This window comes from Globicephala melas, chromosome 10 (genome assembly GCF_963455315.2).
Source record: "Globicephala melas chromosome 10, mGloMel1.2, whole genome shotgun sequence".
NCBI lineage: Eukaryota > Metazoa > Chordata > Mammalia > Artiodactyla > Delphinidae > Globicephala > Globicephala melas.
In genome coordinates this window covers 21,439,740-21,467,540 of record NC_083323.1, presented here as the reverse complement: position 1 = coordinate 21,467,540, position 27,801 = coordinate 21,439,740, and the positions used below count along the sequence as shown (strand labels likewise).

General features: G+C 35.0%; 1 protein-coding gene across 19 annotated transcripts in view; it reads right to left on the bottom strand.

Annotated features, from left to right (window-relative positions):
• Positions 1 to 27,801, bottom strand: part of ANKS1B (ankyrin repeat and sterile alpha motif domain containing 1B) — a 1,162,364-nt gene that overhangs the window by 975,423 nt on the left and 159,140 nt on the right. For 18 of the 19 annotated variants that reach the window (XM_060307139.1, XM_060307138.1, XM_060307130.1 and 15 more), the window contains exons 2-4: positions 17,563 to 17,643; positions 9,825 to 9,981; positions 3,886 to 4,182 (exon numbers count right to left, since the gene is read on the bottom strand). In XM_060307139.1, the coding sequence (XP_060163122.1) occupies positions 3,886 to 4,182; positions 9,825 to 9,981; positions 17,563 to 17,643 (535 nt within the window). Of the gene's footprint in view, positions 1 to 3,885; positions 4,183 to 9,824; positions 9,982 to 17,562; positions 17,644 to 27,801 lie in introns of those variants that run through there. The other variant, XM_070046569.1, reaches the window with a different exon arrangement.

Here is a 27,801-nt window from a genome sequence, read left to right as displayed (position 1 = left end):
ACATGCCACGGAGCAACTAAGTCCATGCGCCACAACTACTGAGCCTGCACTCTAGAGCCCACATGCCACAACTACTGAAGCCCACGTGCCACAACTACTGAAGCCCATGCACCTAGAGCCCGTGCTCCGCAACAAGAGAAGCCACCGCAATGAGAAGTCTGCGCACCGCAATGAAGACTCACTGCAGCCAAAAATAAATAAATAAACATTTTTTTACAAAGAGTAAATGGTTTATTAAAATGTAATCTATCCATTTAGGCACATATTTCTCCTGCCACTGTAAGCACTTTGAGAGCAAAAGCTATACCTTACTCAGCTTTGCACCTTAACAGCTCCTAGCATGCTAACTTGTACTCTTTACTATTAATTTCCTGTAAATTTTACTTTCCTTTCCTTTTACATTCATATAAAACCCAATTTCTTAATATTATGCTAGTGCTTTAACTCTCTGAGTTTTAATAAGAGAAACACACACAGTTAAAGCACTAGCATAATATGACACTATCACCACCTAGTTATCCAAAATCAGGTTTGAAATCCATAGAAATAATTGCTAATTTCAAAAGAATCATGCCAATTAAGCCCTACTTTCTTAATATCTTAATACAATTGATTCTCTTTATTAAGAAATTTTTAATGCTAAAGGATTTATACGTAAATATATACTATGAAATTCAACCAAACAGGAATTAAATTATTTTGCTCACTAGTTCAAATAGGTGTTATAATTCAAAATTGCTCAGAAAGAAATGAAGCAGAAAACAAAACTTCTACAAAAAGTACAAACATAAATGCTGCATTTAAAAATATTTGTAATTAAAAGAAAAGATCCTCCAAAGCCATCTCTAAATTTTGAAGAATTATTCATAATAACTTGAATGTAATTGAAGTCTAAAAATGTAGTACTGTGATTTACCAAATAGGATTACTTTTAATACTGTTAACTTCCAACTAGTTAACAAATTAATGAATATTAAAGCCACTGAAACAGTTTAAGGTTACTAACTGGTATGGTTCACTCTCAGCCAGTGAGAATATCAACAAATCTCTACTTCAAATTTAATATTAAAAAATGTTATAGTGAATCTGATGGTAAACCTAGGTGACAGTTAATTTGAATAACATAAAAAAATTAAATAATCACAAAAAAGGGTAATGAGATGCCAAAAAATGTTTTATATGAACAAAGCAATAATAATAAAAACAAAAAATCAACTAACGCTAACTATAACTAATGGAAGAGTCAAGTCATTGAGATGTATTGTAGAAATATGTTGTCAGCTCTGCTTCCTGGAACCTTCAAGATGAAATCAGAGTGAGCATCAGTGAAAGAGGTATAGCAACCAAAATGTTGCCCATCCTGCTCGGGTACCTGCCCTGATGCTTCTGATTAAGTGTTCACGTATTCTGAACATACTGTGTACCCTTTCATCTGATTTGTGAGTAACAAAACCAAATGCTATCAGTGGCCAAGTAGAAAAATCTAAAGGAATGAATCATAGAGAGAGGCTGAGATCTTAGAAGGTATATACCCCATCAGGAAGTATTTAAAATTCAACATTTTAAAACACTGTTTTAGCCAATAATGCACATCTGCAAGCTAAATTACACCTAAAATTCAAAGTCCTTTTAGACTTTCAAGGTCTTCTTCAAACATCACTCTTCAATGTCTTCCCAAGTTCTCCCTCTTTAAATCTATTTTTCTCACCTATATCTTCATAGCACTTCGTCCTAGCATTTATTTTAATATGTCATGTAACAGAAGTTATTCTTGCAAGTTGTTGTGTTCTCCACCAAATTTTGGGCACAGATCTTTTTTATCTTTAATTCTCCAAAAGCACAAAATACAGTGTTTTGCATAAAAAATATAAATTTATAAAATTGAATCTGAACTCTTACTTTTCTAGTCAGAGTGAATTATTGATCTCAAACAGCCATAGTTAAAGTCCTTGGTTATAATGCAATCTGTGCAATAAAGTTTAGAAATATTCCAAAAGTGTTAATAAAAGCAATAAATCTAGATTAGAGAAATTCAACATTTAGACAATAAACATCTAGCTTATCATTAAACATACTTTGAAAAAGTAACTTTGTTAGTCACCTATAATAAATAGTAAACATATATCTATCTCATTTCAATACCCCTTTGCAAGCAAAGTTGTTTTTTTCTTAAATATGAGGGCTAAAAAAAATTCTTGTGCTTATTTTCAAGGCTGCCAAAGTAGAATAAGCAGAAAAGATATTACAAATATCTAAACAACTAAATAACACAGGCAAAGATCTAAGGAAAATTCTGATGCAGGGAGTCAGCCTGACACCTAAGATTAGAAGGCCTAGGATTTTTAAAACTTAAACAACAAACAAAAAACCCGAGAGACACAGTATTCAACCTCAACAACTCCTAGGAAGATAACCTCACAGTTGAGCACTAATTCCACCTTGAATGTGTAGATTTGTTTACAAAACTGTCTGCATTTATTGCCTCTGGGTATTCACAACCCTTTCATAATTCACACCCTCTTCTAATTGAAAGGTAGAGTCTGTTTTCCTACCCCTTGAATTTGGGATGCCTTTGTGACGTATTGCCCAATCAAACATGGCAAAAGACACAATATGTTTGTTCCAAAGCTAGACCTCAAGAGGCCTTGTATAATCCTGTTTCTCTCTCACTCTCTCTCTCTCTACCATGTGAACAAGCCCAAGGTGGACTGCTTGATTATGAAAGACACACAGCAGTCTCACCCATTACTCCAGGTAACAGCCAGTTACTACCTGAAGCACAGACACTTAATTGATTTACAACTGACCCAAGACACATGAGAGAGAGCCCAGTCAGGACAGAAGAACTGCCCATATAAGCTAAGACTAAACCATAACCTCAGAATTATAAACTAAATAAATGGTTATTGTTTTAAGCTGTTAAATTTTGGTACAGTTTATTATGCAGCAATAGCTTATCAATATATAGGGGAGAAAAGTCATAATCTGACGGGAACCAAAAGGATCTCTGGAAGGTAAGTAGGTTGCCAGTGACTTGGGGGCTAAAAAAAAACAGTCATAAAAGGAGAAAATGGTAAAAAAAAAAAAAAAAAAAAAAAGAAAAGCTAACCTTGGAATTAGGGCTAATGAGACAGATAACAAAAGCAAGTTGCTTTTCCTTGTGGAGAAACAAAATCTATCCAAATGTTATCTGTCCTTCAAAGCGCAACTCAAATCACACCTCCCAATAAATTGTTTTCTTATTGCCCGTAAGCATAGTGATCCTTCCTTTATTAGTCATGTATAGAGGTACATTATTGTGGAAAAAAGCCTGGACTTTAATCAGTAAGTCTAAATTCACATTCTGGGTTTACGAGCTATGTATCCTTAGGCAAGTTTCCTAGTCTTTGAATCTGATTCCTCATCTCTGTACTGGAATTTAATGGCTCTCAATCCCACAGGATAGCTGTGAGATTTGTATTCTAAATGTGTCAACATATTAAACACAAAGTACAACTCAAAAATGTTAAAGTGAATTTCGTTCCTTTCATTCATTCATTCATTCAACTTCGACTGGACTGAATTACTGGTGTATGTCAGGCTGTGTGCTAGATACTGGGAGAAAGGAAACAATTACTAAGGAGACCACACACAACTGCCATCTAGTAATAATTTTTCATGTGTATAGCCCTCAAGGTAGAATGAGGTTAGAGATTATGCCTTATATTTCTTCATATTTCCCAGCTGTGTGGTGGGGTATTTTGAATTGAGTAGTTACAAAGATACATGTAGACCGTTTGACCAGTTAAAAAATGGTAAGATTTCTTCCTGTAAGTTTTAACATCTGTATCTCAAAGCAAAACGAAAGCACCATTGCTTTTGAAACATAGCTAAAAGAAGACTCACTTGACAGCTCACATCCATTCCTGCTTCCAGCAGCACCTGAACAACTGCTTTGTGACCATTGCGTGCAGCAAGGTGTAGTGGCGTGTGCTTTCGAGTGTTGCAGCTCATTAAGTTAGGGTGTGCACTGATGATCATTTTGACCACTCTAAGCCGTCCATAGAGGGCTGCCAGGTCCAGAGGAGTTTCCAGCTTGCTGTTCCTGATGGTAGGATCAGTGAGCTCTTCCAGCAGAACAGCAACTACTTCTGAGTGTCCATACTGAGCTGCACAGTGTAGGGCAGTTTCATTTTCATTGTTCTGTTAAGACAAAGACATAAAGTGCAAGTTTTCAGAAATTCAATCCTTTATCAAAACCTATATACAGTCATTTAAAACCTGAGATGCTTTGAAAATGTAAGTTTAAGATTTATCTGTTTTAATAAGTATGCCTAATAGAATTTTATATTTGATACTAGTACCTATCATTTATTACACCAAAAATATCACATTATATTTTTATTACTTCAAATGAAAAAATCAAACTTTTCCCTACACTATATATTCCAACTTCCAAGAGTGATAAATGATTTAGCCATGTTAGTCAGTAGCCCTGCTGGGCCAAGATGGTCAGTGTTATCTGCACTGTGCATCGTGCCTCCATGACATTTGTTAATGAGAGAGATTAATAAGAATTATAATACACTTTTAACAGACTGGTTTTCCAAAAGATAGTTGAGATAGTACAGTCTTTGATAATGAAAGATTTACAGAAAGGCTTCCCAAGTTAAGTTTCATTTTATCTTTCGTTTAAGTATAAATCAGTGCTTCTTTTGCAAAGAGAATAAAGACATACTGGTCCTAAGGTTAAACCATATCTTTTTGAAATGTAATCATGGATTGAGAAGCAGACCATACCCATACCATACACGTATCACAGTATTACACGTGTAGCTTATAAGTGTTTCCGTTGAAAATCAATGAGATTTCCCCAGGAATTCAGCAGAATAAAAAATGTTAAAATGGAGAAAACTGAACCCATTTGCAAGGGAGATGTACCCTTTCAGATTCTTTGGGCAGATGGTGTAGGTATATGCAGTATGACTATGTCAGGAGGCAGAAGGGTCAATCAGGAGAAATGTGAACAAGAAATTTTAGTAACAAAAATGCAATGTCCTAAATGAGGGTTCTAGGGAGCAAGGGAGGATTTCATCATCAGAGTCATTATCATAGCTATCACTATGTGCCAGGTACAGTTGCATTTCATGTTTATTCATCTAATCCTCACTAGGAGATAAATATTATTATCATTATCCCCATTTTACAGATGAGGAAACTGAGGTAGTAAGTAGCTGAATAATTGCCCTTCAATTATACAGCCATTTAGTATTGGGGCCAGAATTTGAACCTAAATAGCCTAGACCCAAAGTTGGTACTTTTAATACCATCTTCCACAATAGAAACTATTACTACTACCATTTGCTGAGTGTCTAAAAACTTTACATACATTGTCTCCTTTAACTCTTACAAATGATCCTACAAGATTGGTATTAACATCTCCACTTCATGGATGAGGAAACTAAAATACAAAAAAGTTAAATTACATGCCCAAGCAGATTCAGTATCTTTTGGAACCTGTATCCATCAGAATCAAAAACCCATTTATGCTCTTTCCACTGTACCACACTGCCTGCCATGTGTTTCTTTATTGCCAAAGAAGAAAAACATGGAGCTAGTGATTTGAAAGCAGAATTTCTATAGATTTTTCCCAAAAGAACATCAACTGAGTTGAAATAGGAAGTAACTGCTTAGATAGCTGTTCTAAGGGTACAAACCCAAACAAATCTTATCGTTCCAGAAAGTAACTCAGCCTTGCTCTGGATGATAAAACAATGCAGATAAGTAAGTTGAGAGTAGAGAGAAGATTTGAAAACTTAAAAAGAGGAGTGATGGGGGAAAAAAAGCACAGAAAAGTCTTCTTACTACTTTACTTTTCCAAAACAAGTATCAGAAGAGGGCATCTGAAGGCCAAACGCAAAGGAAAAGCTACTCCTTGAAGACAGTCAACAAAAAGTTAAGATCTGACAGATGGGGAATCTAGCTGGAGGTATTGTTTTTTCCACCATTTTGGGTGAGCCATTCCTGTTCTTAGTTTAAATGTGTTATCATAGTCTATTTCCTTACAGACTGACAACATAGAGGCTTGCACTCCCTGATTTTATTATCTGGCCAAGTTTTATAAACCTGATTTAAAAATCAATCTTATTACCTTAAACCATGAAAATATGATATAGAAATATGCCTCCTGACCAAACCAAATTTCCCATTGGTTGAAAAGAGATTCAATCTCATTTTTTAAGATATACTCCCTCTTTGAGGAAAAGAAAAGTAAATTATGAAACAATACCTCAAAGACCTCTCTACCTTTGCAAAGGCCTTAGCCTAGGAAATTATAACTGCAAAATTGAAATTTTTCTATTAACTCCAGTTATCACTGTTCAGATCTCAAGAAAAAGTTATTTCAATCATTCAAGTCTTACTCAGGAGAAAATGTTCATAGAGTTTATCTGTAATATCAAACACACACTTGGCTTGTCACGTCAGTGAAGACCACAACTGTGCTACCTTTACAAAAAGGCATGGTTGTATACTCATGTCCATACTCACTAGTGGTCTAAAAAAATCCAATTTGAAATAAATAGGCTGTGATAAAGCACCAGTTAATAATTGCTAGTATGTTTACATTAAATATTCTTAAACTGTTTTGAATTCCTTCTTTTTTACCAGATGAGTGTTCTCTGAAAAATTAGGATACTTCCAGACAATGGGTGGCAGTATGAAACTGGCTAACAAAAGTTATTTACCAAAGATCTTACTTCAAAGTCAAACTAATGGAAACTATCTAACACTAGTTGGATTTGAGTTCTGGTGAATGGCAAGGGAATATACTTATGAGATAAGGCTCCTCTGGTTTTTGCTCTAATGTTAAAATACAGAAGAAAAGAGGAAGAGAAGGTGGACGAAAAGGAAAGAGGAAGGAAAGGCAGGAGGGAAACGAATATACAGAGAAATATAAATTGAAAACACACATAACATCAGAAGAAAGGAAATAAACCTGTTGACAAAAGACAGGAAGGATGTGGCAATTATAAAAATCAGGGCAGAGTCCACTTTATTTTCAAAATTATGTCACCCTAAGTTGACCACTAATTCTAAGGCAGTATAAAATGGTGATCCAGGTTGAAGTGCTAACACGTACTTATTAGCAACAATAAATCACTCTATCTCTCTTAACTTATCTTACTGTAAAATTAGAATATTACCTTCCCTATAACCTTAGAATACAGCTTGTAAACCAAAAGAGATAACATATAGGAAAATGCCTTATAAGCTTTAAACATTAAAACATAAGGTAGAATTACTTTTAAAGAAAGTTGTATTAGAAACCAAAGACAGCATTCAGAAATCAGAATGAAACCCTGACAGTTATGCATAATTTTAACATTATAACATAGTGTATTACTGGTTAAAAGCTTGGGCTTTGGATCAGAAAAACCTGAATTCAAATACTGGCTGCATTTTTTAGAAGCTGTGATATCATGGGCAAGTTACTTAATCTCTCTAAGGTACTTTCCCCATATATAAGGTAGGAACAGTAATTAACACCTACCTCATCAGGCTGTGGTAGAGCTTAGAAAGATAATGTAGATGAAGTACTCTGCACAATGCCTGGCATATAGTAAACACTCCATAAGTGATAGGATTTACCACTTAGAATACCAATGTGCTATTGTGGAGGGCTCTGGAATTACAGAGATCTGAATACAAGTCTCAGTTTAAGTCAATCAGTAATGTGTGAACTTAGAAGAGTTACTTAGCTTTACTGAGGCTGATTTCCCATCAATAAAATGGAAGTGATAAAAATCACTTCAGAGGATTGCGAGAACTAAGTAACTAACATATCACAAGTAAAAGTGCTTAGCACAGTGCCTGGTTATCATAGGTCTCAATAAATGTTCATTACCATTTTCATTCCTGCCCTCTATTGCTTAAATACATAAAGGCTTATGATTAATTAGCATATTTCTGTCCCATTCGTGGAGAAAAAAGAAATAAAGCTAAAATCAGAATTTACCTGTGAAAACAAAATTCCGACATCAGAAACTTTTAGAAGAAATGACATTGAATGAGAGAACTATGTCAGCACTAAAAGCGTATATACATAGAAACAAACAAAAAATACTGAAAGCATGGTGTTAAAAACCTCAAGAAATTTCAACTTGTTTCCAATAGAAACCACAACATAAAGCAAGAGAAGTGAAAAAGGAATTCTGAAGTCCAATCACCTCAAAAGAACCTTTTTTATATTTAAATTTATTCAACATCACAAAAAATAACTTTCTATTTAAAACACACCATTACAGTTATATGCCATATAAAGTATTCAGCTTTCAAATGTAAATAAATTCTAGGGTTTTTCTTTCTTATTTTTATGTCATTTAAAAAATACTGTTTGAAGAAACTGACATTCCCTTGCTTAATCTTGGTTTGTTTTACCATCTTATTATTTCAGGTTTGCTTTGGGGCATTCAGACAGTTTTAAGAATAACCACCAGATGGCTCATTCCACAAATGATCTTTTAACTTGGTTTTCTGAGAAACAGTTAGCATTCTCATAAATTTCCTTTTAGCATGATATGCCAATAAAGATAGCCATATCTGTCATTTCTTATAGATTTGAATTAATGAGTGTATTCTCATAAAAATATTCTGTATTTTGTAACCTGTAAACAGACATTTTATTGCAATAAATATTAATGACAGTGTTCCAATTAATAAAACATTTTTCTTGATTAGTTCTTTATACAACTACCTTTTGATGTAAGAAAAAAATATACATTTTTCTTCCCTTTGCTGTTCACAGCTGGCAAGTGTTACTTTTTATTCTTTAATCTGAATTTCAGTCAAAGGTCTGCAAAGTCTGTATCCATTTGAACAATATGCTAATTGTACTTCATTAGATGTGCTTACCCTGGAGTAACCTACTTCCATTGATATTGGATAACTGCCAACCTGCAGCTTAATGCCATATTTGTAATTCAGTTGTTGGACTACATGCTGGTTTTCAAATATGGTTTTACAAAATGGGAACAGTAGGGGGCATTCAGAGCCCAAGATGTTTGTTATACTGTACTAGAGGACTGTATTTTACTTTCTGGAATCTGTGGTCTTATTTATTTAGAATACCGAGAATGGCATTACTTTTTAAATATATGCATTATATGTAACATGGATACTATGTACTTGTAAATATTTTGACTTTATCTATCAGTAACGTCCTGCTGCTTTTTTTTTACTCAACTTACTCTGGGCGGGTGTGTGTGTGTGTGTGTATGTGTGTGTGTATATATATATATATGTATGTGTAGATATAGATATAATCTCTACACATACAGGAAATTTTTAATTTAATGTGTGACTAGCAACTGTATACATTGTATTTTGCATTTTAATTCACAAAACTGTACTTAATGTGAAAGTGCTATGTAAATGGTAAAGCATTATGCAAATGATAGTTGTCACCATTTTAGCATTTAAAATTTTATTAAGAAAAACTAATTCACATTACAAATGTGAATTCTGTTATATCTTTAAATATTCAATAAATATAAAATGGATGCTTACGTAAAGCAGGCAAAAATACTACAACTACTTCCTTTATGTGGGATTTTCTTGTTAACAAGTATCTTTACAAATGTCCAGCTTAGTGCCAATGTACCATATTTGTACCATTTGTACCATATACAAATGCCAAAGAAGTTTTCAACTTTCTCCTTTAGGAAATTCAGCAGTAGAAAGGTCTTTGGCAGGGTAAAGATAGAAATAATCAATTTTTCAATGTGTCTTTGGCTCCACAAAACTCTCGGAAAATCATAGCATGAGCAAATATTTGTCAAGTGCACCTGTTCGTTGACTCTGGAATGCGATGGTCCATGATGAATAAGAATCTTCACAATTTCCACATCTCCTTTCCAGGCAGCCAGGTGAATAGGAAAATAACCTTTGTTGTCTGCTACATTTGTTGATGCCTCATATTGAAGCAGTTTGAGAACTATGTCCCTAAGAAGTAGAAAAACCAAAAGAATACAACAGAAAAGAAAATATGCTGAACAATGCAGCATTTATTAAACAGATAATTATAAAAATATACTAGATACTGGCTGGCAATTTATAGTAATCATTCAAGGTACCGAGACATACAATTGGGTTTAAGAGTTTGCCTCTTCAGCATTTGGCTATTTTACTTACCTGGAACAAGCCACCACCATACACACACAGAGCACTGACTAACCATAAAACTACCTAATAGAATTCATTTCAGCAAAATTTATCTAATTTTATTAACTGAACGAATTTAGTCAAATAACTTAAAAGAATACCTCCTCTCATCTTTTTCAAAAAGGGAGTATTTCCAGATAACCTGTATCTGAGATTTAGTCTGAAGGAAGAGTTGAGGTGCAAGCAAACTCCCTGTTTACAAAAAAGAAGTTATACTACCAAGAGACATTTAGGGAGTTTACACGGCATCCCTACAGAGAACTGGAATAAGGGATTGAAGATACATATAAAAGAGAAAGCAGCACAGTAGGAAAGAGACCCTGCAGTATAAGCCCAAGGTTGAAAAAATAATTTAATAACTTTTAGCCATGGCACAGGACATACTTTGAATGTGTGTTATTTATACTTGTGCACTCTTTCACCTTCCTCCTCCAAGGCTAAGAAATGATTTTAAGAGGGAAATTCATTTATGAGACAAATACTATCACTGACGCAGTTTCTAATGATAAGATTTCAGAGAAAATAAAAATAAACCTCATTTTAACATTTCTTTTCTAAAATCAGTATTATTTTATAAGCTTTGAATTTAAATGACTTGAATTTAAAGTCTCAGCTATGCAAACTACCTAATGATATGACCCCTAGAGTATTATTTAGTCTCATTTTTCTTTTTCTTTCCTGTAGAAAATAATATAAATAATAATAATAGTGCCTGTTGCTCAAGACTGGTAAGAACAGTAAACGAGAACATAAAAGAGAAGCCACTCAATAAACAGTAAAACACTATACAAATATTAGTTCTTGCCCCAAATAAAAATAAAATACTTTAAAAGTAAAAATGCTTCCTTCAAATCACCTTTGGCAAAAACAGTCTGAAAATCAGAAGAAAACCTGAAGTTTGTCCAGTTTCTATGCTTCTTCTCACCTCTCTGCTACGTAAAAGTTGTTATATAGGGTCATCCATTCTGAGATAAATAACTTACAAAGTGGTAAAAAGAATTCAATACTTATGAATAACAAAAGCAGCTGAGAATCAGAAGATCTGGTTTGAAGTCCCAACTTTCCACTAGTACTTACTAACTTGGCTACCTTGGACAATTCAAATAACCTCTGTCTCTCTTTCAGATATTGTTAAAATAGAATTTAGAGATTACATATTGTTGCCAGTCTCAAAGAGTTTTGGTGTGAATCAAATGAGAAAGGAAAATGACTACAAAACTGTACACAATCAAAAACTATTCTTAAAGCAGTTTACTGCAAGATTGAACAATTCTAGTGATTTTTTTTAACTGAAATATATCAGCATTTAAATAAAAGTTAAAATAATACCAAAGGAAGCACAGTTAAATACCTGGATGTAACAAGTAGGATTTATCCTACAAAAAAACCAGCCTTCTCCAAATTCATATAGCAAGAAAGACAATTATGTGAAGGGTTTTAATTTCATCCCTCAAAGCCTAAGCAAAAAAAAAAAAAAAAAAAAAAAAAAAGTCTGAAATTTCTAAAACCATTTCCTTTCTGGGAGTAAAGAAAAGTTTGATGGGATCATCAATACTATTTTCTTGTACTCTCACTCAAACCATTCAGAATTTCATTTGTTATTTGGCTCAATTTTTGTTGACATTTTCTAATAATGTATGTGATATGCATTCATTCTTTATCTATCAGGAAGATGTATGACATAGTGAAAAAACTGAATAATACTGATCATTTGTATTGTATAGTATTACTATCATCTAAATCAGAAAAGAAAAACCTTCATGTTTATGAAATTATCTTTGGTGAACACCAATCTCCTAAATAAATACTATTATTTTTATTTCAGTTTTTTGAAGTTTATTCATTTTATTAAATAAATATCTTATTAAATTTATTTTTAAATTTAAATTTATTTTTAAATTTTTATTTAAGTTGAGACTGTCATCTTGTTCAGAGATACCAGCTAATAAACTGGTTGAGCTCAGATTTCTAACGTGAAAACATATCTGTGAAATATAAAGTTATATCTTTGCTCAAATAAGTGCCTGTTAGTCTTGCTGAATCTTAAGCAAAATATTAATCAATATAGTGTCATTAATTTCTTATGATTGTATATCCCTTGTATATGACAAGCAATATGTATTATACAGGCCTTTTTCATCCAGGCTCATCAAGAGCAAATTAAATTTCAGGTACTTTCTTTAATGTCTAAACAAGAAGAGTAGTTAATACAGGATCCCACCAAATCAAGGTTTTTTTTGTTTTGTTTTTGAGATATAATTGACATATAACAGGACTTTAGTTTCAAGTATACAACATAATGATCTGATATATGTATATACTGCAAACTGATCACCATAATAAGCCTAGTTAACACCTATTTTTAAATTTTTATTTAAGTTGCATCTTATATCTTCCAGAGGTATCCAGAAATGAATATTTTGACCATACTTGGTTACCTGGCATGAAATATTAAGTTATATTAATGAACACTGTCTACAGAATAGCAAGCAAAGAAGTAATCTCTATATCTTAAAGTGGCATTCTTTCTTAACAGCGTTTGATAAATAAGAAATGTTCCAAAACACTAAAATAAATGTAGTTGATGAGATCACAGGAAAAATAATTCCATTTCCCAGGAAAAAAACAAAAATATCAAATTAAATTTAATAATAATCCAACTTAAATCACTGCAACATTTTGTAGCTTGAGGCTAATATATGTAAGTTCAGGTAAAAACAGGAATTCTAAAAGTATTGACTTTTGCTACTATGTTTAAGTTGTTTCATTTTCTGACAGACATAAATAATACTTCTGATTAACATGAAATGTCTTTTAAGAAGTTCAGTATATGTTCTGAGCAAAATTAAATTAATTGGGAAGATTCAACACTCAAATTTCTTTACCTCAACAGCAAGTTTTCCCTATAATTAACCAAAGACATTTATTTTGTTCCATCCTCCTGTATTTGTTGGTAATGCAAAGAATTTTGAAATAAATGCAAATCATCTTCATATGGATGTAGTATTAACAAACTAATGAAATTCTCAAATTCATGAAGGCCCTCTTGATTTCACACTTTCTTGAAGATTTTACTTCTTCTTAATGAAAATAAAGTTGAAAATGTGTTCAACATGGTCAAAAGCCTTTAGGACAATACACTCCATTTTCTAACTGGAGCTCCTTTATATACTGAATTCACTCTCACAGATTTCCAGATAGAGTGAATAAAGCCAAAGTTTAACTAGTTAATAGCCTTATCCAAGAAAGAAGCAATCAACCAAAGATATTTGTAGGTGACTCAAAGGGCAATTTCATGGACAAGATTAAACAAATTTTTAGAGGAAGTACCCTTCTTTCATTAGAAAGCCTACTCTGAGCAAATCAAAAGTGCAGCAGATGGCTTACTATGTGGATTCGAGATACAATTTGAGATACAATTTGGATTATAGATAATGGAGTCTAGGATTCAAGCATTAAATATTTAAAGAATGAGAAGTGAGAATAGAAAATATTTTAACCCTGCACATAACAAATAACATACATATTTCAAAGATACAATAACAATTTAGTACTGACATTTTCCAAAACAGTAGCCAAGAATTACAATGTACCCAACATAGTTTAATGAGATGGAACTTTAAAAAAAAAAAGGAGCAAGTTGCTAAGAAAAGAAGGAGAATTGAAATGAAACATGAATATACAGGTTTAGTAAAACCTTACAGGGAGTGAGTGATAAGATTATTAGTTAAAAAGACAGGGGGAAAGGAAAGAAGAAAGAAAAGAAGGACAGAGGAAGAGAGGGAAATAAGAAAGGCATGAAGAAGGAAGAAAAGAAAGGAGGGAGTAAGGGAAGGAGTGAGGGAAGGAGGGAGGAAGCCTGGCTAATTGCTATTCAGAAGAGAATTAAGTGAATCAAATTTGCAGTAGAAATACATGAGCGAGACAATGAATCCTCCATATTTTGAAAAAGAGAAAAATCTCTAGCCTATCTATTGAAATAATTTATTTATAATCATCACTAGTTAAATTTGTTCTACTGACCATGTTTTTTATATCATTTGAAGGTAAAAATTTTCTAATCTGTAATTACAAATGACTCAGAAATCACCAGAGTACATTACATTTTCTATTGTGTCCTGATGTGGCTAAGTGGAGATGAATTGTTCATTATAAAATAATGTATTTCAGGTATAAAATGCTGCTCCACTTGTGGATTAACTACCATTGATAAATAATAACTCCCAATAAAACGTACAAAATAAAGAGGATACAGGCTTAATATGTAGTATGAAGGCCATAGTTTTTTTTTTTAATTTCTGCACTGGGTCTTAGTTGTGGCACATGGGACCTTCGTTGCGGCATGTGGGATCTTCAGTTGCAGCATGTGAGATCTTTTAGTTGTGCCACACAGGATCTTTAGTTGAGGCATGCTAGATCTTAGTTGCAGCATGTGGGATCTAGTTCCCTGACCAGGGATCGAACCCGGGCCCCCTGCATTGGGAGTGCGGAGTCTTAGCCACTGGACCACCAGGGAAGTCACAAGGCCATAGATTATATATTGGAGGGAAGGGGAAAGCGTGTGCCCAAAGCAAAAGAATAAACTATAGGACTCTGTAATATTTCTTCCAGCTCTATAATTCCATGAACTTCAGCCTAGAAATCGTAATGCTTATGAAAACAACCTAGAGCTGATGGATATAAAGCAGCAGGAATAAAGATAGAAATGATGTGTTTCTATGCTGACACAGAAGAATGTCTATGACATAAAAAAATATCTTTTGCTTGGGAAGAATACAACACAATAGTTTATTACCTAAGCTAAGTGAGAATAGCAAAGACAAAGAAAAGAAAAACCATTCTCCTCTGGCTCTGAGGTATATTCTATGACACTTTTTTATCTGTCAAATATCTTTTCTTATGCCAATATTTAAACCAGCATTCCATGAGAACACACTACTTGTTGATAACGGGAACAAGAAATACATAATGTGACAGAGAAAAACCAACAAGAATTTAGAAAACTGATGTGCATACAGCCACAGAGGGGATATAATGTGAAGTACTGGTAAAAGCATACACTTGGAACCAGGAACACTTAGACTCTAGAAACAGCCCCACCTTAATAACTAAGTGGCCACTAAGTCATCCAGAATGGTCTTGTTTCTCCATTTATAAAATGAAAGAAGTGAGGAGGGCAGGGTAGAATAAATGATCTCTAATTTTAAAAGTCCTTGGTAACTTAAATCATTTAAAATCAAGAAATCTTATACTCTAGATGAAAATCCAAATTTCAGAATTGTAACATCATAGTACATAACTGAGCCACAAACAATAATAAAACAGTGTATCATAAAATGTTATAATTGGAAGTAACAACAAAAAATATGCAGCCACTGTATTCAGTACACTGAACTGAGGCCTAAATAGGTTAATGAAATGGCTCAAGGTCACATAACTAGCAGGGAGGGAGAGATGGGATTCGAATTTTCCTGCTTTTTTCCAATACCTACAGAATGACACTAAGCAAAATCTTTCTAGAAAGAGTTTAAAAGAAAAGATAAATGAGATCTTTATATAAAAGCAAAGCAGAGATATACAATTCTCAGAGAACATCTGCAATTAAAGAGATCTTAAAAGATATACAGTCAAAGCCTCATCTCTTTCTGATAATTTTAATGATTGCTATTCAATCACTTAAATTATCCTCACTTTGTATACTGCCAATAAAAACTAAGAATTATGCAAGAGGGCTTCCCTGGCGGCGCAGTGGTTGAGAGTTTGCCTGCCGATGCAGGGGACATGGGTTCGTGCCCCAGTCTGGGAGGATCCCACATACCGCGGAGCAGCTGGGCCCGTGAGCCATGGCCGCTGAGCCTGCGCGTCCGGAGCTTGTGCTCCGCAACGGGAGAGGCCACAACAGTGAGAGGCCCGCGTACCACAAAAAAAAAAAAAGGATTACGCAAGAGGCCTCAGAGAAATATATCTCAATGGTTAGAACTTCACAGGATGTCATGTATAAACCAGTAACATTTACTAAAAGCTTCACTGAAAATCAAGAAGCGATATGTGTATTTGGGGACAATATTATTTTGAGAAATACTTATAATGCCAAGCTGAGATAGAACAAGAAAAGTTGTATAGCTCAAATGGTCAAGCTCAAGATCTTCTGTCCATTACATTTGATAGTTTGTCTTCCCCATTGGAACTAAGAAATATGGTACCACCCTGAATCTACAACTAAGATGGCCAAAGAAGCCAGCTTGGGCTTATTTAATAGATTTCACTCCTGATGACTCAGGTACAAAGAAGAATAAATAGTAATTCCTTTAAAAGATTCAGATGTTAGGGATCTGGACACATTTTCCACTCTACAGAAGGATAGCATATAGCTGAAAAACACTCGGCAAAATAAAAAGTTCTAAGTTAGATGGTATAAGTTGATATAATAAAGAATCAAGAGTGGGTGAAAAGAAATATAATTTGGGAATTCCAATACTAAAAATCTAAGTGATGAAACATTCAGTTCATGGTATTTTATACAATTTGTATGATTCTTCAAACAGAATGATAATGTTCAATTTATGCAATAAGTTAGATTAAAATGTCATAATGATAAATAATGACAAAAATGATGTTTCTTCCATGAGAGCTTTAAGGCCTTAAAATGTGATCAAGTATAACTAAGTCCCTTGTGTCTCAATTCACAGAATGAAAGAAATGTTAAGTGCGAAAATAAAAGGTAACTAGCACTTTTAAGGCAGTAATTACCACATCTAATAAAACTGAAGTGAAATGAAATGATCCAGATCTGAAAAGACTAACTTGAATCATTAAAGCAAAGGAAAAACACATAGGAGGGGAGACACATGAACAGGGTCACTTTCCTTCTGAAAAACAGGTTAAAGAAGTTTAAAACCTGAAAGACCATCCATGAAGGACAAAGACAAAGCATTTTAGCTTAGTTTGAGGATTTTGAAGTAGTTCATGTAAGTGCCTATGCCTTATAACAGCAAGACTCTATTAAAGAGTTCACTCCTAGTGAATAATCCCATATTTGGTGAAGACACCCAAAAAAGTAGGGAGGTGTCATTAAGTGAGGTATCCCATTCCCTAACCAAAGGTACACACGACTAACATGGTTCTGTCACTTCTTCCATTTTCCCTGTGTGATATTTGACTTGACTTACACTCTGCACATAATCATCTCAGCAACATTCCTACCACTTCCAACTTGTCAGGTATTGAACACCTGGTGCCTCTCCAAATTCATCTAAGCCCAGGGGACTCATGGCAACATGAGACAGGTACCATCAGACATAATTAACTTCATCACATGTAACTAAATACACAAAGATTCTAGTCCAAATAAGTGGCACTTACTTATGTCCATTTAAGGCTGCATGGTGTAAAGCAGTGTAACCCGAACTGTCTGTGCAGTTCACATTGGGGCCTCGCCAGATGCTGCAAATAAAGCACAAGCACAGAGTTAACAGTTAAGCAGAATGGTGCTTTGAAAAACAAAAAGAAGCCTGATAGTCCCACAGTCAGCAGCATGTTGCATATGAAAATTTTACTTATGTAGAAAACAACTGCCACCTTTTGTGCATTCCCCTCAGAACAATATCTTCATTTATTTGATGCAGGGAAATTATCAGGGAATATAGCTACCTTCAGAAATTAGTAAATGCAGGCCCACTGCCATGCATTAAATTTGGACCCAAAAATTCCCTATCACTTTCTGTCATTACTTAAATATTGGATGCAATTAACATTCAACTATTATATTCTTTACCAAGAATAAAGATTTATGACACCTGCTTACTCCTTTTTAACACACTCATTCTGAGATGGCAGTGGTTTATATAAATTATATTTTTGCATAGGTAAAGAATATAAACACTTCTTTCTGTTCCATTGCTACTAAGTGAATATAATACATATTTCATTCTTGAAAATATAATTAAAGATTTGGACTATCACAAACCATAAAAAGATTCTAACAGTTTTGAAGTTATTTTACTATACAATATATTTTGAAGATAACATGTAACTACATGAAAGAATCCATTTTATCCTTGATCACTACAATTACAGAAACTATGTACAGCTTTTGAAAAAATTAGGCATTGAAAGACACTTTTCCAAAAGTAGACCAAAATAAAAAACAAAACAAAAACAGTTATCAAAGCCATCAAAACTAACATCTAATGACAAACTAATTCATGTATTCACAAAATATTTATTGTACACCAATTGTATGTGACATATTAAGCTAGGCACTGAGAGTACAAAATCATAATTCACGGTCCTTCTTTACGAGAACAGAGTCTAATGGAGAAGAGAGACACATAAGCTAACAATTACAGAGTGCTAAGATAATCAAGGTACCAGAGAGCACACAAGCATCTCTGAGAAGAGAATGAATAGCTATTCCAAATGAGAGATCACAACTGACTTTAACTAAGTTGAGACAATGAAAATGAACAGAATGTACTTTTTCAACAGTTATTAAAAGGACAAATCAATAAGATGCAGGGATCAATTGAAGGAAGGAGAAAGTAGTAGCACTTTCTGAATCATTTGAGAATGACTCAAATTTAATGCCTAAATGACCAAAAGGAAAACGACAACATTAACTAAGATGTGAAAAGAGAAACAAATTTCCTTGGGGAAGACAGTGCAGATGGAAAGCAAACAATGACTTCAGGTTTGGAGACACTGAATTTTAATTATCTGACATACTTACATAAAAGGAAGGATTTCCAGAAGATTATAAAAATATCTAGTTAGAAGCATGGCCCTGAAGTTAGACTACCTGAGTTCAAACACCTGACTCCATTACTTGCTGGGGGTAGCCCTGCATGAAGTGTTTAACCTCTCTGAAATTCAATTCCTCGTCTGAAAAATAGAGATGATAATAATAGTACTACCTTATAATGCTGTGAGAATCAAATAAATCAATACCTACAAAGCTCTTATGGCAGTAGTTGAACATAGTACTAGCATCTATTATATTTGTTAGAACATAGTTCAACAAATTGTTAGAACAAATTATTATTAAATAGAAGGTAAAACCAAGGGAGTGCCTGATATCAGACTCTTTAAGAGGGAGGCCATCAGACTCAAATACCTCAGTGGATAATTTGTATATGGGGGCAAGGTGAAACCTTTTCTCAAAGGTTGATATTAATTAAAATCTATCAATCACTGGTTAAAAAAAAAAATCAAACCTGACTTGGGTAGACAGTCCAAAGTTCAAGGCAGCTCAAAATCTGAAAACCTCCCAGCCCTCACTGAAACTGTCAGAGAACTATATGAAAGTACATTGTGAGGAAAAAGAAAGAAAGAAAAATATGGGACAGACAATAGAACCATGGATATTAACAATACTGGAGGGTCCAGCACAGGAAAAAGGTTATATGAAGGACATTGAGAGTTGTCCAAGAGTAAATAAAACCAAGAGAGAGCATTATACAATTTAAAACAAGAAACTGTTAAAAAAAAACAATCAAGTTACATAAGAGTTAAACAATTTATTTGGTAATTAAAAAGGTCTTGAAGAAATTAATGGCCAAATATAATTAGTCAGTTGTAAGGATTTAACATTATTTTGATCTTAACCTTATTTCAATTCAGTGGTTTTTTCTTTAATGGTAGCTTACTTCCTGAGAATAAAAAAAGTGACAGTTAAACAAGTAAAGTTATAAAATGTGCATATGTTTTACAATTTCATTAAGATTGTTAGGTTTTTACCAATCCTTTTCTTTAATCAATCCTTGAAGCATTTTCAATCTCCTATTACATTCTTAAAATTTTTATACTTTTGTTCCTCCTGCTAGCTCACCCATCTTGCTCTATTAATTTCCACTGCTGTGCCTTTAATCATGCCCTTCTACTAACCTACAATAGATTCTCTAACCAATCATACCTTACCATTCCTTCAAAGCTGTGATCAAGATTCACCTACTCCAATAACTCTTTCTCTAAGTACTGAATACAACAGCTATTTAATAAATGTGTGCTAAATTATATAAATTTAAAAATCAAATAAAGGATTATTTTTAATGAATAAATAAGCCACAGGTAAAACAGAAGTGTTAAAACAATGGAATGTACTTATTTAAAATAATTTATGAAATCATTAAAAAAAATCCAAAAGAGGCAAAAGAAAAAAAAAGCAGAAAAGAGGAACAAAGAATACGTAAGACAAATACAAAGCAAATTGTTAGATGACAGATTTAACCATATCAATAACCATAACCATATCAATAATTACATTAACTATTAATAGTCTGAGCACCCCAATGAAAAAAGAAAAATCATCAGACTGGATTAAAGAAAGTAAGACCCAACTATATACTTACTAAAGGAAATTCACTTTAAATATAGAGATACAAATAGAAAAAAAAGTAAAGGACAGAAAAATCATACTAACACTAATCAAAATAAGCTGAATAACTATATTAACATTGGACAAACCAGATTTCGAAGCTAAGAATATTACAAGGGATAAAGAAAATCATTTCAGAATGACAAAGATGTCGATTTATCTGAAGAATATGGGAATCCTAAGTGTTTTTTGCCTCTAACAACAGAACTTCAAAATACATGAAGCAAAAAACTGATACAACTGCAAAGAGAGAGAGACCTAGTCACTGACACCTGGAGATTTCAATACGTCTCTCTCAATAATTGATAGGACAAGTAAACAGAAAATCATTAAGGGTATACAAGAATTAAATAACACTACCAACCAATTTGACGTAACTGACATTTATAGAACACTTACCCAATAATACCTGAATACATATTCTTTTCAAGTGAACACAAGACATTTACCAATATATCCCATATTGTGGATCATAAATCTCAATAAATCTACAAGATTCAGAAGGGAGACGTACAAGATGCCAGAGGACTAAGACTTGGAGATCACCTTCCTCCCCACAAATACATCAGAAATACATCTATGTACGGAACAACCCCTACAGAACACCTACTGAACGCTGGCAGAAAACCTCAGACTTCCCAAAAGGCAAGAAACTCTCCCACGTACCTGGGGAGGGCAAAAGAAAAAACACAGACAAAAGAATTAGGGACGGGACCTGCCCCTCTGGGAGAGAGCTGTGAAGGAGGAAAAGTTTCCACACACTAGGAAGCCCCTTCACTGGTGAAGACGGGGGTTGGGCGACACGGGGAAGCTTCAGAACCACGGAGGAGAGCGCAGCAACAGGGATGCAGAGGAAAACGGAGAAATTCCCGCACAGACGATTGGTACCAACCAGCACTCACCAGCCCGAGAGGCTTGTCTGCCCCCTCCACCCGGGGCGGACGGGAGCTGGGAGCTGAGGCTCGAGCTTCAAGCTTCGGAGGTCAGATTCCAGGGAGAGGACTGGGGTTGGCTGTGTGAACACAGCCTGAAGGGGGCTAGTGCACCACAGCTTAGCCGGGAGGGAGTCTGGGGAAAATCTGGACCTACTAAAGAGGCAAGAGAACACCGTTTCGGGGTGCGCAAGGAGAAGGGATTCAGAGCACCGCCTAAATGAGCTCCAGAAACGGGCACGAGCCACGGCTATCAGCGTGGACACCAGAGACAGGCGTGAGAGGCTAAGGCTGCTGCTGCAGCCACCAAGAACGTTGTGTGCAAGCACAGGTCACTATCCACACCTCCCTTCCCAAAAGTCTGTGCAGGCCGCCACTGCCAGGGTCCTGTGATCCAGGGACAACTTCCCCAGGAGAACGCACGGCGTGCCTAAGGCTGTTGCAACATCACACCGGCCTCTGCCACTGCAGGTTCTCCGCACATTCCGTACCCCTCCCACCCCCCCAAATGAGTGAGCCAGAGCCCCCTAATCAGCTGCTACTTTAACCCCGTCCTGTCTGAGCGAAGAACAGACACCCTCAGGTGACCTACACGCAGAGGCAGGGCCAAATTCTGAACGCCAGGAGCAGTACAAAGAAGAGAAACAGAAATTTCTCCCAGCAGCCTCAGGAGCACCGGATATATCTCCACAATCAACTTGATGTACCCTGCATCTGTAGATTACCTGAATAGACAACTAATCATCCCAAAATTGACGCAGTACACTTTGGGAGCAACTGTAGACTTGAGGTTTGCTTTCTGCATCTAATTTGTTTCTGGTTTTATGTTTATTTTACTTTACTATTTAGACTTTATTATCATTAGATTTGTTTATTGATTTGGTTGTTCGCTTCCTTTTTTTTTAATATATATATATTTTTTTCCTTTTTCTCTTTTTGTGAGTGTGTATGTGTATGCTTCTTTGTATGATTTTGTCTATATGGCTTTGCTTTTACCATTTGGCCTAGGGTTCTGTCTGTCCATTGTATTTTTCTTCCTTTTTTTTCTTACTTTTTAATTTTTTAAATTTTCAATAATTTTTTTATTTTAATAACTTTATTTTATTTTTCTTTCTTTTTTTCTCATTTTTCTTCTGAGCCATATGGCTGACAGGGTCTTCGTGCTCTGGCTGGGTGTCAGAGCTGGGCCTCTGATGTGGGAGAGCCGAGTTCAGGACATTGGTCCACCAGAGACCTCCCGGCTCCATGTAATATCAAATGGTGAAAGCTCCCCCAGAGATCTCCATCTCAAGGCTAAGACCCAGCTCCACTCAACGACCAGCAAGCCACAGTGCTGGAAACCCTATGCCAAACGACTAGCAAGACAGGAACACAACCCCATCCATTAGCAGAGAGGCTGCCTAAAATCATAAGGTCATAGACACCCCAAAACACAGAACCAGATGCAGTCCTACCCACCAGAAAGACAAGATCCAGCCTCGTCCACCAGAACACAGGCACTAGTCCCTCCACCAGGAAGCCTACACAACACACTGAAGCAACCTTAGCCACTGGGGGCAACACCAAAAATTACGGGAACTAGGGACCTGCAGCCTGCGAAAAGGAGACCCAAAACACAGTAAGTGAAGCGAAATGAGACGACACAGAAACACACAACAAATGAAACAGTAAGGTAAAAACCCACCAGAACAAACAAATGAAGAGGAAACAGGCAGTCTACCTGGAAAAGAATTCAGAATATTGATAGTAAAGATGATCCAAATTCTTGGAAAAAGAATGGAGAAAATACCAGAACGTTTAACAAGGACCTAGAAGAATTAAAGAGCAAACAAACAATGATGAACAACACAATAAATGAACTTAAAAATTCTGTAGAAGGGATCAATAGCAGAATAACTGAGGCAGAAGAACGGATAAGTGACTTCGAAGATAAAATAGTGGAAATAACTACCGCAGAGCAGAATAAAGAAAAAAGAAGGAAAAGAATGGAGGACACTCTCAGAGACCCATGGGACAACATTAAACACACCAACATTCCAATTATAGGGGTCCCAGCAGAAGAAGAGGAAAAGAAGGGGACTGAGAAAATATTTCAAGATTTTACAGTTGAACACGTCCCTAATATGGGAAACAAAAGACTCAAAAAGTCCAGGTAGCACAGAGAGTCCCATACAGGATAAAACCAAGGAGAAACATGCCAAGACACATATTAATCAGACTATCAAAAATTAAATACAAAGAAAATATATTAAAAGCATCAAGGGAAAAACAACAATTAACATACAAGGGAATCCCCATAAGGTTAACAGGTGATCTTTCAGCAGAAACTCTGCAAGCCACAAGGGAGAGGCAGTACATACTGAAAGTGATTAAAGGGAAAAACCTACAACCAAGATTACTCTACACAGCAAGGATCACATTCAACTTCAACAGAGAAATTAAAACCTTTACAGACAAGTAAAAGTTAAGAGAATTCAGCACCACCAAACCAGCGTTAACAACAAATGTTAAAGGAACTTCTCTAGGCAGGAAACACAAGAGAAGGAAAAGACCTACAAAAATAAACCCATAACAATTAAGAAAATGGTAATAGGAACATACATAGCGATAATTATCCTAAATGTAAATGGATTAAATGCTCCAACCAAAAGAAGCAGACTGGCTGAATGCATACAAAAACAAGACCCATATATATATGCTGTCTACGAGAGACCCACTTCAGCCCTAGGGACACATACAGACTGAAAGTGAGGGGATGAAAAAAGATATTCCATGCAAATGAAAATCACAAGAAAGCTGGAGTAGCAATTCTCATATCAGACAAAATAGACTTTAAAATAAAGACCATTACAAGAGACAAAGAAGGACACTACATAATGATCAAGGGATCAATCCAAGAAGAAGATATAACAATTGTAAATATTTATGCACCCAAAGTAGGAGCACCTCAATACATAAGGCAAATTCTAACAGCCATAAAAGGGGAAATCAACAGTAACACAATCATAGTAGGGGACTTTTAACACCCCACTTTCACCAATGGACAGATCATCCAAAATGAAAATAAATGAGGAAACACAAAATTTAAATGACACATTAAACAAGATGAACTTAATTGATATTTATAGGACATTCCATCCAAAAACAAGAGAATACACTTTCTTCTCAAGTGCTCATGGAACATTCTCCAGGATAGATCATATCTTAGGTCACAAATCAAGCCTTGGTAAATTTAAGAAAATCGAAATCGTATCAAGTATCTTTTCTGACCACAGTGCGATGAGACTAGATATCAATTACAGAAAAAGCTCTGTAAAAAACACAAACACATGGAAGCTAGACAATACACTACTTATAACCAAGAGATCACTGAAGAAATCAAAGAGGAAATCAAAAAATACCTAGAAACAAATGACAATGAAAACAGGATGACCCAAGACCTATGGGATGCAGCAAAAGCACTTCTAAGACGGAAGTTTATAGCAATAGAATCCTCAAGAAACAAGAAACGTCTCAAATAAACAACCTAAACTTACACCTAAAGCAACTAGAGAAGAACAAAAAAAACCCCCAAAGTTAGCAAAAGGAAAGAAATCACAAAGACCACATTAGACATAAACGAAAAATAAATGAAGAAAACAATAGCAAAGATCAAAAAAAACTAAAAGCTGGTTCTCTGTGAAGATAAGCCATTAGCCAGACTCATCAAGAAAAAAAAGAAGACTCAAATCAGTAGAATTAGAAATGAAAAAGGAGAAGTAACAACTGACACTGCAGAAATACAAAGGATCATGAGAGACTACTACAAGCAACTATATGCCACTAAAATGGACAACACGGAAGAATTGGACAAATTCTTAGAAAACGACAACCTTCCAAGACTGAACCAGGAATAAACAGAAAATATAAACAGACAAATCACAAGCACAGAAATTCTGACTGTGATTAAAAATTTTCCAACAAACAAAAGCCCAGGACCAGATGGCTTCACAGGTGAATTCTATCAAACATTTACAGATGACCTAACAACTATCCTTCTCGAACACTTCCAAAATACAGCAGAGGGAGGAACACTCCCAAACTCATTCTATGAGGCCACCATCACCCTGATACCAAAACCAGACAAAGATGGCACAAAAAAGAAAACTACAGACCAATATCACGGATGAACATAGATACAAAAATCCTCAACAAATACTAGCAAACAGAATCCAACAGCACATTAAAAGGATCATACACCATGATCAAGTAGGGTTTATCCCAGGAATGCAAGGATTCTTCAATATATGCAAATCAACCAATGTGATAAACCATATTAACAAATTGAAGGAGAAATCCATATGATCATCTCAATAGATGCGGAAAAAGCTTCCGACAAAATTCAACATCCACTTATGATAAAAACCCTCCAGAAGGCAGGCACATAGGGAACATACCTCAGCATAACAAAGGCCACACATGAGAAACACACAGCCAACATCATTCTCAATGGTGAAAAACGGAAACCATTTCCTCTAAGATCAGGAAAAAGACAAGGTTGTCCACTCTCACCACTATTATTCAAAACAGTTTTGGAAGTTTTAGCCACAGCAATCAGAGAACAAAAAGAAATAAAAGGAATCCAAACTGGAAAAGAAGAAGTAAAACTGTCACTGTTTGCAGATGACATGATACTATACATAGAGAATCCTAAAGATGTTACCAGAAAACTACTAAGGCTAATCAATGAATTTGGTAAAGTAACAGGATACAAAATTAATGCACAGACATCTTTTGCATTCCTATCCACTAATGATGAAAAATCTGAAAGAGAAATTAAGAAAACACTCCCATTTACCTTTGCAACAAAAAGAATAAAATACCTAGGAATAAACCTAACTAAGGAGACAAAAGACCTGTATACAGACAACTATAAGACACTGGTGAAAGAAATTAAAGATGATATCAACAGATGGAGAGATATACCATGTTCTTGGATTGGAAGAATCAACATTGTGAAAATGACTATACTACCCAAAGCAATCTACAGATTCAATGCAATCCCTATCAAACTACCAATGGCATTTTTCACAAAACTAGAACAAAAAATTGCACAATATGTATGGAAACACAAAAGACCACAAATAGCCAAAGCAATCTTGAGAAAGAAAAATGGAGCTGGAGGAATCAGGCTCCTGGACTTCAGAATATACTACAAAGCTACAGTAATCAAGACAGTATGGTACTGGCACATAAACAGAAATATAGATCAATGGAACAGGATAGAAAGCCCAGAGATAAACCCACGCACCTACGGTCACCTTATTTTTGATAAAGAAGGCAAGAATATAAAATGGAGAAAAGACAGTCTCTTCAATAAGTAGTGCGGGGAAAACTGGAAAGCTACATGTAAAAGAAAGAAATTAGAACACTCCCTAACACCATACACAAAAATAAACTCAAAATGGATTAAGACCTAAATGTAAGGCCAGACACTATAAAACTCTTAGAAGAAAACATAGGCAGAACACTCTATGACATAAATCACAGCAAGATCCTTTTTGACCCATCTCCTAAAGAAATAAAAACAAAAATAAACAAATGGGACCTAATGAAATTTAAAAGCTTTTGAAAAGCAAAGGAAACCATAAACAGGACAAAAAGAAAACCCTCAGAATGGGAGAAAATATTTGCTAATGAAGCAACTGACAAAGGATTAATCTCCAAAATATACAAGCAGCTCATGCAGCTCAATATAAACAAAACAACCCAATCCAAAAATGGGCAGAAAACCTAAATAGACATTTCTTCAAAGAAGATATACAGATTGCCAACAAACACATGAAAGGGTGCTCAACATCACTAATCATTAGAGAAATGGAAATCAAAACTACAATGAGGTATCACCTCACACCAGGCAGAATGGCCATCATCAAAAAATCTACAAACAATAAATGCTGGAGAGGGTGTGGAGAAAAGGGAACCCTCTGGCACTGTTGGTGGGAATGGAAATGATACAGCCACTATGGAGAACAGTATGGAGGTTCCTTAAAAAACTAAAAATATAACTACCATAGGACCCAGCAATCTCAGTACTGGGCATATACCCTGAGAAAACCATAATTCAAAAAGAGTCATGTACCACAATGTTCACTGCAGCTCTATTTACAATAGCCAGGACATGGAAGCAACCTAATTGTCCATCGACAGATGAATGGATAAAGAAGATGTGGCATATATATATACAGTGGAATATTACTCAGCCATAAAAAGAAACGAAATTGAGTTATTTGTAGTGAGGTGGATGGACCTAGAATC